Raw genomic sequence first — 14,395 nt, forward strand, 5'->3', positions numbered from 1 at the left:
AAGGCAAAAAGACATTCTGCCTATCATACAAATGTCAACCAATCATCGCTCTCTTCACGTACAGTGTGGGCAGAATTTTACAACAGTGGGATTTTACGTTTCCGTTGTCAGTGGGATTTATAATGTCTCGCTGCAGTTTACCAAAACGGGGCTATAAAATTCTGCACTATAAGTTGTTCTTTCCTCATATATTGGTATTCTTGCGAGTGCCCTGATGAGTGCAAGATGAAAAGCTTAGACGTGTCTAGACACGTCTTTTTTTTTCAGCAATACTCAAGTTCTGTACTACCAAATATTCCTTTTACTCTGTATGCTTGTCTAGCTTCTCCTTACGTGCATCTGTACTATTCACTTCAACCACTCCCTGTGGTAGCAAGTTCCACATTCTTACCATTCTTTGGATAAATAAATTTCTTCTGAACTCCCTAGTGGGTTTCTTGGTAACAATCTTGGATTGATGGCCTCTAGTTATGCTCTTCCCCTCAAGAGGAAACATTCTCTCTGTATCCACTCTATCAAAACCTTTCATCATTTTAAAAACCTCCATTAGGTTACCCCTCAGCCTTCTTTCCACAGGAGACTCAACCTGTCAGTCCTTTCCTGATATACACCCATGGATTTCGAGTATCGCCCTTGTAAACCTTCTCTTCACCCTCTCCAGTGTGTCTCTATCCTCATTATAATATGGTGATCAGAACTGCACAAGTACTCTGAAGTGTGGCCTAATAAAGGTTTGATGCAAGGTTAACATAACTTCCCTACTTTTCAAGTCTGTCCCTCTAGAAGTAAAGTCTCGTGCTTGATTTACTTTTTTTATGGCCTTGCTAACCTATTAGTGATTGGTGTATTTGTACTCGGTGATCCCTTTGTTCCTTTACCTCACTTAGGCTTCCACCTTTCAAGTAGTAAGTGACCTCTCTTATTCTTCCTACCAATGTATACTATCTAAATTTATCTGTGTTGGAACTCATTAGCCAATTATTTGCCCATTGTGCAAGTTGAGTAATGTCCTCCTGTAATTTGTTGCAGCTGTCCTCTATATTGATTCTCTTTCACCACCCCCACCCCACAAAATTTGGTTATCATCAGCAAATTTAGAATTTGGGTCATTGATTCCGAAGCCCAAATCATTAATGTAAATTGTGACATTAAATCTTCTCTCAATTTCTGTGATTCTCCCGAGCCAGTTAGCTCAGTTGGCGAGATGTCTATCATGTGGCGCAGAATAATGCCAACAGTGTGGGTTCGATTCCCATTCCGGCTAAGGTAGATTTGGGACCTGCTTCCTCGTCTTGCCCCTGAGAGCGGAAGTGCAATGGCAAAAGACCGCTGACAACAGCTGCTAAGAAAATGGCTCAGGTCAAAGCATCAGCAGACAATGAACCAAGGACCTGCCTTCAGGCAGAGCACACGAACGAATGAATGAATCTTGCCTTGATTTTCTTTCCTTAAGGCCCCTGGGTAACACTTTCCCTCAGAGATGGTTAGGGAAGGTAACTAGACCCTCTTTACCCAGTCTGGCCTATATGCACCTCCACTCCCACACCAAGGTGGTTGCCTCTTAAATGTCCTCTGAAGTTGCCTCACAAGTCATTTAGTTGTCTGATTGATTCCAGAAGAAGGCACACCAACTCCTCAGCAAAACTGGGGATGGGCAATAAATGCCCACATCCTGTGAATGATATTTTTGCTGTTTGGAATAGAGAGTACCAGGAATATACCAGATGATGCATTGAGCACAATGACCAGGTTTGTTGAATGAATTCTTGAAATGCACAATTTTCCATTTATTTTGCACCACTTGTTGATAATTAGATATTAATTTTCAATGTAGAATCTATGGAATACCAATGGAAGGGACAACATGGGACCTTCCCACTAACAGTTTGTAAATTAGTTGATCACTGAACCCAGAGCATTTATACTCAAGCCCTTAACTTTTCTGGTGAATTTGGTTGCTCATTGCAGTCAATGTTATGGTTCTGAGCCTCATTGATCATTAAGGCCCCAGGTCCAAACCATGAGCTGTGCTGAATTAGCTAATCTTGGGTTGAGTAATAGTGGAGGTGATGAGGGAATACAATCTTCCTGCATTTCGGGGGTGGGAGAAATCAACTGAGCTTGTCACAGCACCTCATTGTCCGTTGAACTCTTGCCGGGGATCTGTGAATGTTGGGCGATCCCTATGTCCATCTTAGCTGGGATGTAGTTTGCAATTAAATAATCTGTTGACTTTTTACTGACTAGGTTCAGACATGAAGGCTGGCCACTTGGTTAAATGCAGAGGTCAGTAAGCATTGATGGGCCTGTACCCAAGATAGAGTCAGTGCTTGCAGCAGAGGAGGGAACCTGGATGCAACACATCGCCTCAAAAAGTGAAACCCCATAAAGCGGTAGAGGTCTGCTCTTCTGAGATTACATCTAAGGCTGTGCTCTATGTGCTTTTGTACAGTGTGGAAAAGTATTCCATTCTCAGCACTGATATCCATTATTGATCGCACAACTCTCCAAATTAAGAACAAAGTTTAGGAATGGCATGAATAAGTGATCTAGCAGGATCAAAAGGCAAACTGTTTTCCCCCTTTGGCTTCTCTGGGATAACTACTTTTGAGAAAAGGGGTGTGTTGTGCTAGAGGAGTGCTGCAATGTTGTGTGAGGGTAAGTGCGTTGAATATATATTGCTGCAGCTATTATCTTTGTGGTCGCATTCTTCGTTTATCATGCATTCCTGCCCTTAGCTTGTTGGGATTACTGAAGAGCCTTTGTGTTTAAATGCATTACAGTGTTTTCACTCCAGCTCTCTGTGGCCGACATGAGTACCCAGAATTAGTTCCAGCACGCTGTGGGCGAGAGAATTTGCTGTGTTGCACTAATTTTTCAGCAAGAAATATCACTTTTGTAACTCTTTAATTGACAGAGAGAGGCATTTTTTTTGCTTCCTGACAGCTCCCCTCCACACTCATTTGTAAACGTTTAGTGCCATGTTTTATAAACATTAAAAAAATGCGCAGCAAAATCCATTTTTCGATTCTTTTTTAAGAGGACATTTTTTTATGAACTCAAGGAACTGCCAATGCCGAATGTGAAAGAGATCTTTCAAACAGAGCAAATCTAAAAACTTATGGAAAGAAACCGATAGCCAGACAACTATTTTAATGCCTTTGTTTGTATTCCAGAAGAAATATTTAGGACAAGTCCAGCCACAAGTTAAAGTCCTGCATTTATATGCCATCTCTCACAACCTTAGGACATTCCAAGTTGCTTTACAATATGCTGTAACAGGAAGTTGAGTGAGTTTAGTGTAAGTAATGGGCCCGAACTGCCTCGGAAGCTTATTTACTGTTGAGGATGTCATAAAATGGATACGTTTGTGTATTTCAACAAAGAGTAAACTTGTCAAAGCACCAACTTGTGACTGTATTGAGAATCTCTCATGTTCATCTTATGAGTTGATTTGCTGTACTGGTCTTGTTAACTGCCTCCAATGCTCAGTAAATACCAGACACACAAGTTTTGTGGGAATATTCCTACAGTACGACAGTGATTATACTTCAAAAGAAATACTCCATTAGCTGTGAAGCGCTTTTAGATATCCCAAGGTTGTGAAAGGCACTGCTACATTAATACAAGTGCATCCTTCTTTCAATTCGTTGTGTAACTTGTGGCACGATAACTGAGACATAAGATAGACCTTAAAGGGCTGTGACATTGATATGGTGAGGAGAAGGCCCCAGGCATTCCTGGTTAAGTACATTCTGTTCGTTACCTGTCCCTCTCACTTACCAATAGCTGCAACAGCAGAGGCACCATCTGGATTCTCTCATCAGATTTGTGAAATGCACTCATTCCACAAGGTCAGCACTCATACCAGAGCCACTCTTCTTACTTACAACATATCTGTGGCTTTGAGGAAATATGGCAACATTTGGTATTGAATGCAAGGGATGTAATGATGAGGTGGGTTAATTAGACAAACATTTTAGGGAGATAAGTAAATCATCTTGACAGCCTTGGCAGAAAGGTGAGCATTATTAGTCAGGATCAAATCAGAAACAGGCACCACCTGCTGGCTGTATAAATTTACTGCATCCATCAACGACCTCATCGTAGAAAGAACATACAGGATTGGGAACAAAATAGTCACTGCATCGACTAATTTTTATTTACAACTCCGTAGGACAGATCTTGACTGGGTGAAGGAATGTACTGGAGAAAGTGAGTCAGCAAGCCACTTTACATTTCTCTCTTGCACTCTTTCTTTCTGTTTCTCCATCTCTCTGCCTCTCTTTCTCTGTCTGTCTCTCTCTCTCACTCTCTTGCGGTCCTTCTCTAAACCTCTTCTAAAAGCTCTTATATTACCCACCATGTGAGGAGACCAACACTGGGCACTGTATTCGAACAGAGGCTGAATCCAGGCGGCTTGCTGAAGGACAGTGTAGTCTGTTTTACTTTGTCTGCTGATTATCCTGTAAATTCACTGTCACCAAGTTTGCTTTAGCTGTCAGTTTATGCTGCTGCAGGTCTATAAAGCTCACAGGACTGCTTAACTATCCTGTGCTGATGAGGAGTGAATTAGCAGCCATGATATGATAATAGCGTGGTGATTATGTGACTGAATTTGTAATCTGGAGGCATGGACTGGTAACCCAGGGAGCATTTCGGTTTGAGTGCTGGAATCCATTTTTTTAAAGAAAGTGGAGCTAAAAATGCTTCTGTCAGTAAAAATGACCTTCAAGCTGCCCGACTGCTATTAAAAACGCATCTGGCTCACGATTGTCTTTAAGGGAAGGAAATCCGTGTTTGGTTTATATGTGACTTCAGTCCCACACCAACGCGGTTGACATTTTGGTGCTTGCTAGGTCACTTCTGAGGACAGCTATGTTGCGTCAAAAACCATTGGATTACTTTAAGCAGAAGGCCTCCAGCAGCTCCTCAGGGTAACTAGGGATGAGCGATACATGCCAAATCCCAAGGATGGAAAAATTGAATCTGCAAAGTCAGCTGTGTTCAACAAAGTTCAGGGTGGAGGAAAATAAGCCTTGGCACCTAATGGTATTTTGACAATTTTTTTCTGTTTCCATTTGAGATCAATACGGGTGAAACGCAAGAGGAAATATGGGCGACTACTCGAACTGTTTTGTGACTATTTCTTGTTGGAGTGGGAAACTATAGCTTTGCTCAGATATTAACCGTAACCTTACCCCTTTGTTTCTTCGTTTCTCCCTCTGTCTCTCCCTCTCTCTCCATGCTGCCCCGCCCATCCACACATCGCACAGGGTTTCCAGCATCCAACTACAGCTAGCTCAGTTGGACAATGAGACATGGCCGGGAAGGGCCGAGGTTGATTGGGACCGTCTCCAACTGATCAGAGAGAAGGAGGCACTGCTCCAGGAGCTGCAGCTCATCAGCCAACAGAAGCGTTTGCCCGAGGAAATGGCCCGACTTGAGGCAGAACGCCTGCGTCTGGAGGACGATATCCAGCATGCGCAATCCATTCCGTGTCAGGAATTTGCTGAAAGGTTTGTGTTTCTTTTATAGCTGGGGAATATAAATTAAACCATTTCAGTACCGTTACCACAGCCAAACAACTTGCATTCACGTCGTGGAGGCCATTCAGCCACGAGATCTGTGCTGGCCCTTAGTAAGACCTACCCAATTAGTCTGTCGGCCCTGCTCTTCCCTCAAATCCTTCTGCTAAAACACCTTTAATGTTGGAAACATTCCCAGGATCAGATTCAGACTGAGCCAAAAAAAAATTAAGTCAGGTGACTAAAAGTTTGGTCAAAGAGTTAGATTTTAAGAAGCAGCTTAGAGGAGAGAGAGGGAGGTTTAGGAGGGACATATTAATTCAGTTACCAAACAGCTGGCAGCAGGCTTTATTAAAAATCTGTTCATGGGATGTGGGGATCGCTGGCTAGGCCAGCATTTATTGCTGTGATAGGTTCAGCTACCTGAAAATGGTTGAAGAATATTGTATGCTGGTTGGGGGAAGTGGGGGTGGAGAATCAGCTCTACCAGGAGACTAAGGTGTGCTCACTCACCCACGCCTTTCCGCTAAGACCTGTGGTGAAAACTGGCCACCTGCAGTTCACTGCCAATAATCACCATTGCCATTGAGCTTTGCCAGGAATCCGATAAGGTGCTCCTTGATAAGGTGGGCTCAGTGATTGTTTGCCTTTTTGACAATTGACTCCTATTCTGCCTTTTATTTATTTTTAAACAGACTACCAATGGCCTAATTTATAGAAAGTTGGGGTAACTTAGATTTTGGGCAATATTGTAAAGCTCCCAATACCTGATCAGGTACCCATTAAATTAAAGGAAATGAAAATGGGAAGAGATCTTTCGTGACCAACTGATCTGTCATTGCCCTTTTTGTACTACTCCCCAAAGACGAAATGACCCACAGTGAGTGAACTTTATTGAACTGTGCCATGCACATCCAATGGTTGAAAAGTCTTGCTGCCTGCTTGTGTTTTGTGCATTGTACGCTTCTCTCTGCTAGTTGTACATGAGCTCCATTCCCTTATCTGACAGCACAATACCGAGGGCTGGCTCCATGGTGGCAAAGAAAGCAGGAGTCCCGACTCCTGTCTGATGTGGTTCAGTACCAGCGCACTCAACTCTTTATGAGACTTGAGCACAAAGTCCAAGCAACCTGAGGGAGTGCTGCACTGCCGAAGGTACTGTAGTAGCCAGTCATGGCCAATAATGGCCAGCTGAGCCCAGAGTGTCCCCGGGTCTGGGCGAGCCCAGAGTGACCCTGAGTGAGCTCGGGGTGACTCACCCTCCAGCAGGTTGTTTGCTCTTCCTGGTCTCTATTCCAGTCTTCACTGCCTGGTTTACAGCAACTTTGCACTTGTGATTATATTTTGGAAAAACAGAAAATGCTGATATTTGAGGATGTTTAGTGGTATCAACAATCTTCCCCCTGAGCAACACTGGCCACAGAGCAGCCTGCACCATACTGCACAGCGCTTCCTCTTTGGGAAGTAACGGTGTGCACAGCTGGGCGAAAGATTTCAAGGGACAGTGTGCCGGCAAAAATACGATATGCTCGCGACAACTAAATTTTAAAGGGAACATGAGTACCATGTATGAGACACAGGCCTGAATTTTAGGCTCCCCCGCCGGGTGGGTTTGTAAGTGGGAGGTGAGGGTAAAATTCCTCTGATGGGCTTCTCGCTGAGTCCCCTGCTGCCCTGACCACTGCAATTTATGCTGGGATGGGCGAGGCCTCGCACAGGCCATCCACCCTTGCCCCAGTTGAGGCCCTTCATTGGCCAATTATTGATCACTTAAGGGCTGTTTCCCATAGAGAGTCAATTTTCAGGCTGATGGGAAGAGTTTTGGGGTATGGGGGAAGCTCGAAAATAATCGGGTTCAGGCCCCGGGCTGGGGGGTGGGGTCACATCCACGAGCAAACCCACACCCCCCCACCACCTCCCCGGCCTCCCCTACCCTCCCTGTCCTGAGATCCCCAAAACTTCCGTCTTCCTGGAACCCTGGAACTCGTGGGACTGCATGCAGTCCCAGCTCTGTCCATTACAGCTTCTGGCGCTGCAGGGACCAGAGAGCTGCCAGCCAATCAGATTGGCCGGCAGCTCTCCTGGGCGGGACTTCCTCCTAGGTGAGAGACGGAAGTCCCAACTGCAGCCAATGAACGTTGGTTGGAGGGCGAAATGGGCTGTGGGCCTGCCAGTATCGGTGGGGATGTTGACTCTTCGGATGGCGGGAAGGGAAACTCCATCGTTCTAAAGATCTTGGCCATGGATTATGTGGCTGGGTGGATGTGGTAAAAGTTTTCTCCAACCAGACGCTCTAACCCCACAATAATGCAATATTGAAATTAGTTGCGGATCTTCCTTGTCGAGAATTAGTAAGCAAAGCTGCTGCCTCTAAACTGAATGCACATATGGTGCATGAGAGTTTGCAAATCAAGTAGTTAAGTCTGGTCCTCGGATCCCCAACACCCTTCAATCTCTAATGTGACTCAAATCAAAATCTTCAGTCTGTGAAATAGGGCTTGATGACTCGGTTGCAGTGGGTATATTGCACAGAAACAGGCCATTTGGTCCTACTGCCCCATGCTGGTGTTTATACTTCACAAGCTTCCTCCCTCCCTACTTGATCTCACACTATTAGCCTATTCTAGAATTCCCTTCTCCCTCTGATCCATTTCCCCTTCTCCACTGCAGTGCTGCACTGTCAGAGAGATGCCATTTTTTTGGATGAGATATTAAACAGCGGCTGCATCTGTTCTCTCAGGTGGATATAAAAAAGATCCCATCACGCTATTTTGAAAAAGAACAGGGGAGTTGTTATCCTGAATTTCCTGGCCAATTTCCTTTACTCTTCAATCAATGTCGCAAAAACAGATATCTGGTTATTATCACATTGTAGTGTGGGAGCTTGCTGTGTGAAAATTGGCTTCCACGTTTGCTACATGTGCCAGACTTCAAAAGTACTTCATTGGCTGCAAAGTGCTTTGGGTTGTTCTAAGCTTGTTGAAGGCTCTATATGAATGCAAGCCTTTTAAAGGCATTTACAGTATGAGTCATGGTTTTAAAATCTTTGCACCTCTTGCGATACAGATGGATTGATGCAATGTCCTAATATAAATAGGAGTGTTTAAGGTGTGTTAGACATGTGTTTTTTTTTCAGTTTAACTATTTGTTGAAACTTCACTATGCTCACTTGATTCTCATTTTTACTCCCGATATGTTTCTAATCTTTTGCTTGTAGAATGATGTTGCAGGAGAAGAGAAACTGTCTATTAAGACAGCTAGAAGAAGCTACACGTCTAACTACATATTTGCACTCTCAGCTGAAGAGGTTAGTTGGTCTGTCACCAGGTATTGTATAACACTGCATGATAAGCTGTAAACTAGACCTAGTTCTTCCTTTCTAGTTGTCAAGTATGTTATGGTATTTATCTTAACCGGCATAGATATGTTTTAGGCATGATTGTACCTGTGCATGAATCTAGTTATACATTATATAGAAACTATCTAGCACAGAAGTGGTTATGTTCCTGGACTAATAATCCTACTAATGTGAATTCAAATCCCAACCTAAGTTGTTGAGGAATTTGAATTCAGTTTCAAAAGACCTGGAAATAAAAAAAAAACATGGATCAGCCAACGTGACCATGAAGCTGTTGGATTTTTGTAAAAATGCAACTAATGCCCTTTGAGTAAGGAAACCTGGTATCCTCATCTAGTCTGGCCGAAGTGCAAGTCCAGTCACATGCCAGTGTGGTTGACTCTTAATTGCGCTGAGCAAGTGACTCAGACTGTTTGCAGCCCTGGCTACTCCCAGTACCACAGAGAATTCCATCTCCTTGGGCTGGCCTACAACAGCAAGGTGAGAAAATCAACCAAAGCAAAGACATCACTGAGTTCCAGGCCATGGTTATTCAATTCCTGCAATGTTTTGTAGTCCCTTTAAGGAGGCGACTTGGTTGAAACCTTTAAGATCCCGAGGGGTCTTGACACGGTGGGTGTGGAGAGGATATTTCCTAATATGGAAGAATCTAGAACTAGGGGTCACTTTTTAAAAATAAGGGGTCACCCATTTAAGACAGAGATGAGAAGTCATTATTTTCTCCGAGGGCTGTGTGTCTTTGGAACTCCCATCCACAAAAGACAGTGGAAGCAGAGCCTCTGAATGTTTTGAAGACAGCGGTAGATAGATTCTTGATAAACAAGGGGTTTGTCAGGGGTAGGCAGAAGGATCCGATCAGCCATGATCTTATTGAGTGGCGGAGCAGGCTCGAAGGGCTGAGTGGCCTCCTCCTGCTCCTAATTCCTATGTACATAAATGTAAATCGTTAAAAGGGCTGGGTCGAAGTCTGGAAACTGACCAATCAGCCGGCCAGAGGAAAAGTCTTTGGCTGGTGGGTCACGTGAGGGAGCTTCGTCCAATCAGAGGCATGAGCGCTGATTGGAGCATTCACGCTGCAGCAGTTTCAAATCTTAGGGGTCAGTGAGTGACCAGGGACCACTGCCAGCTGCGGACAGATAGACAGACACCAATTCAAAAACACACACACGCAGACACGCGCGCACACACACGCAGACACGCGCGCACACACACGCAGACACGCGCGCAGACACACGCAGACACGCGCGCAGACACACGCAGACACGCGCGCAGACACACGCAGACGCACGCGCGCGCGCGCACACACAGAAACACACGCGCACACACAGACACAGACACCAGACCCAGCCAGTAGTGAAAAGGAACGAGACCACCGTCTAGGAGGAAATCCATAGCATCTTCCAGCAGCATGCCGGAGCTGGTGGGCAGCAGAAGCAGCCAGTGAGTGAGTGAGTGAGTGCCAGAGAGCTGGGGCAGGGAGCAGTGGCCAGTTCTGGGCACAGAGGCTTGGGCACTGCCATTCACTGATTCCCCTCCAGCCTCCTTTACAATCTCCCACCCCCTCACTTTCAATGCAGTTACATTGACGCCAGTCTCATGACATAATGCACCCTAAAATTTTAATACCTAAAATGAGCAAAAAATGTCATCAGAAACGATCATCCAAGTTCAATCACAAGCTTTGCACTTTTGATTCTTACATGACTGCTTAGTGTTTGTGCCTATTGAAATGTCATCTCATCACCGCTTAACTTCAACTGCCCCTCCTCCCATTGGTTCCCCCAGCATGTCAATCATCAAGCCCTGCCTTCCCAAGACTTTTCAGTGTTTCCCAGTTTTGACTCTTGAAAATTTGCTTACTCTACATTATCAGTGAGCTGTGATCTCGCATTCATAACTAAAATAATACCCTTTGTGTTGCAGCTTAACCGCTAGTTCACTCACCGTGTCATATGGCAGTAGCAGAGGCTCACTTGCATCTAGCTGTGGATCATTGGCTTCCAGTAGAGGTTCTTTAAGCTCGGTCAGTTTTACTGATATATATGGGCTTCCACAATATGAGACAGACACATCGATTGATTTGGGGTGCTATCTGCAGTTTGATCTTCTTCCGTTTGATACGATAGCCAAGGACCCTTCGTTTGTCGACCATTTAGGACTGTCTAACTTGAGCAAGCCGCGGAGATCTTTGGATCCTCCTCAGTCCTTGGCGTCGCTCTCCTCCAGATCTTCACTCTCGTCCCTCTCCCCACCAAGCTCCCCGCTCGACACGCCGTACCTCTCTGCTTCTCGCGACTCTCCGCTGGCCCAGATGAACGAGGAATTTGAGGAGCTGGTAGGGAGGTCGGAGTCAGAAGCCATCCGAATACAGGCTCAGGCTGTTTGCCAAGATTTGCAGGAGGCTGCATGCTCCCAACTTATTGGAGCTTCACTCGGAGATATCAAGTTAACCCAAGATGTGGATCCCAGAGTGAGGCCAGCTGTACAGGGTGTAGGAGGTACAGTAACGTTTCACTGTTATATACTCTTAATGTTACTGTGGCACTTTAACACTTTGCCCAAAGCTGGAATTGGTCATCATTGTTTGACTATTGAAACCAGGTTAGCTGCCTTTTATCTTCCTTATCTGAGGACATCACCTAATTGGCAATGTTTTGGTATATTAAATGGTGCAGAGGAACAAAGGGATCTGGGGTTACAAGTACGCAGATTACTAAAAGTGGCAACACAATTTAATAAGACTATTAAAACAAGCCAGCATAGCACTGGACTTCATTTCGAAGGGGATAGATTAGAAAAAAGAGAAGTCATATTAAACTTGTATCTAACACTCCGAGTACACCCTGAGTACTGTGAACAATTCTGGTCTCCATGTTGTGGGAAGGGTCAAGTAGCACTAGAAAAGGTGCAGAAAAAAAGATTTACCAGAATGATATCAGAACTGAGAAACTTTACCCATTTGAGAAGGATTGAACAGGCTGGGGCTCATTTCTCAAGGAGAGAGATGATTGAGGGGTGACCTGATGGAGGTTTTAAGATTATGAAGGGGTTTGATAGGGTAGATGTAGAGAAGATGTTTCCATTTGCAGCCAAGACCAGAACAAGGGGTCATTAATATAAGATAGGCACTTAGAAATTCAGTAGGCATTTCAGGAGAAGTGTCTTTACCCAGAGAGATTGTGAAACATATTACCATACTGAGTAGATGAGGTGAACGGCATAGATGTGTTTGAGGGGAGCTAGATAATCTCCCTGAGGGAGATAGGAATAGAAGGATAGGTTGATAGGGTTAGATTAAGAAGGATGAGAGGAGATTTGTGTGGTGCATAAACATCAGCATGGACCACTTGGGCCAAATGGTCTCTCGGGGCCAAATGAGGGTTCATGCTCTGGGGACCCAGGTTTGAATCCCACCATAGCAGATGGTGAAATTTGAATTCAATAGAAATCTGGAATTAAAAGTCTAATGATGACCACAAAACCGTTGCCGATTGTCGTTAAAAACCCATCTAGTTCACTGACGTGAAGGGAAGGAAATCTGCCACCCTTATCTGGTCTGGCCTAAACCTGACTCCAGGACCACAGCAGTAGTTGACTCTTAACTGCCCTCTGAGCAAGGGCAATTAGGGATGGGCAATAAATGCTGGCCTAGCCAGCGATGCAAACATCCCATGAACTAATTTTAAAAATGGCCTGTTTGTGTGCTGTAAATAGTTTGTAACACTCATTGTGCGAAATCTTGCTATTTAAAAATAAATGTGGATTTATGTCTTCCAATGGTTTGCTTCATAACAGCATCCTATTGAAGATCTAGAGAGAGAGCCTCTCCCTGGTCTGTGATGAGTTTAAAATCTCTGGGGTTAGGATGACAGAGGGAGTGTTCCAATGGGCTTCCTCCAGCGACTTCCATTGGGAAATGCAATGAGGCAGATGTCGGGTGTACACAGGACTTTTACTTCATTGGAACAGACTCATGGGGCAGAATTTTTCCGTCGGCGAGTTGGGGGCAGGGCCCGCTCGCCGACACGAGATGACATTGGGAGGAACCCCTGACGTCATCGTGCCCCATTTAAATATTCAGGGAGGCGGGGACGCAGCGAAATCAGCTGTCCGCCCGCCGACCTGTCAATGGCCAATTGAGGCCATTGACAGAATAATTAACCCAATTAAAGGACCTGCCCGTCCAACCTTAAGGCTGGCGGGTCAACCAGGAGCCCCAGTGGGGAATAGAAAAAGCATGAAACCTCATCCACCGGCGGGGTGTGGTTTCATGTAGGGGTTTAAAAAAGTTTAATTAAGTTTCTGTGAAATTTATTAACATGTCCCATCCCATGTGACATTTTCACATGAGGGGGGGCATGTTAATGAATATTTTACTGTTCTATTTTTTATATTTGCCAGCCTTTCAGCGATCTCCCTGAGGCAGCACTTAGCCTCAGGGAGATGTGCGCTCTATCGTGCGCGTGTGTGAATGAGCGCACTCTCGCGTTTGGGGAATCACCCCAGCCCGCACAGGGAGCGCATAGTGCTTCCCTTCGGGCAGCCCACTGGGTGGGCCTTAATTGGCCCGGCCACTCAAAACTGCCCGCCCGCCCGCCCATCAAGGGCAAAACTCTGCCCCACAGTCAACGTAGCTCATCAGAACAGAAGGAAGTCAAGGCCTTTGGATAATGATGTGTATCGGATGATATTCGATCAGTGGGAATGGAAGAGGAGGCATGTAACGGGCAGTCAATCCACTGTCACAGCCAAAGTCACAGGCCAGAATTTTACATCATGTGGGCGAGTGCACACCCGATCCCGAAGGGGCGTGAAATTGCGCAAGATGGTGACGGGCGAGAGTCCCGATATCATCGGGCACTCGTGTGATATTTCGCTCAGCGGGCGCACACAAAAGTCGGAAGAGTGCCCGCCGGCAATTAACTGGGCAATTAAACCGACTAACCGCCCAATGGTCGGCGATTTTTTTTTTTTGTGGCCTGTCCAACCTTACGGTGGGCGGACAGGACAATTGGCCAGGCGGCCTTTACATTTTTGATGAAACCGCATCCAAGGGCGGAATGAAATCTCCGTTAGGATTTAAAATTAAAATAAATATCTGGGGACTTTTTTTTTTAATGCGGCCTGCTTTCAGGTGCTCGATTGTGCGGCATGGGTGTTATTCTGTAGCGTTTTTGGGCTTTATTTTATTGTCCGCAGCTGCCTGAGGCAGCTGCCTGCCTTCTCCCTCGAAGATCTCACCCACGCCCACGGTGATGTTGGCGCCCATCCTCCCCTCGTCCCCAACAGCAGCGCCGAGCCTCTCTTCCGGCCCATTTCAGGTTGGCTGGCCGCTAATTGGCTAGCCAGCGTGAGATTGCGGCCAGGGGGCCCAATCGCAGGCAGAAGTACGTTTGGCGTCTGCTTCCAGGCCCAACGAGCGCAAAATTCAGGCCACAGCCTTGGCGTGTTACCCATACCGAAAATGACTTGCTGTATGTATGTCCCGGGACAGGTAAGCAGCAGGTAT

General features: G+C 45.5%; 1 protein-coding gene across 2 annotated transcripts in view; it reads left to right on the top strand.

The window, feature by feature from the left end:
* The window catches only part of wwc3 (WWC family member 3), a 223,241-nt gene that overhangs the window by 176,086 nt on the left and 32,760 nt on the right, over positions 1-14,395 (top strand). For both annotated transcript variants that reach the window (XM_041211908.1, XM_041211909.1), the window contains exons 9-11: positions 5,277-5,519; positions 8,746-8,835; positions 10,810-11,384. In XM_041211908.1, coding sequence (XP_041067842.1) covers positions 5,277-5,519; positions 8,746-8,835; positions 10,810-11,384 — 908 coding nt within the window. The remainder of the gene's footprint in view (positions 1-5,276; positions 5,520-8,745; positions 8,836-10,809; positions 11,385-14,395) is intronic.

Source organism: Carcharodon carcharias, chromosome 18, assembly GCF_017639515.1.
Source record: "Carcharodon carcharias isolate sCarCar2 chromosome 18, sCarCar2.pri, whole genome shotgun sequence".
In the NCBI taxonomy this organism is placed as follows: Eukaryota; Metazoa; Chordata; class Chondrichthyes; order Lamniformes; family Lamnidae; genus Carcharodon; species Carcharodon carcharias.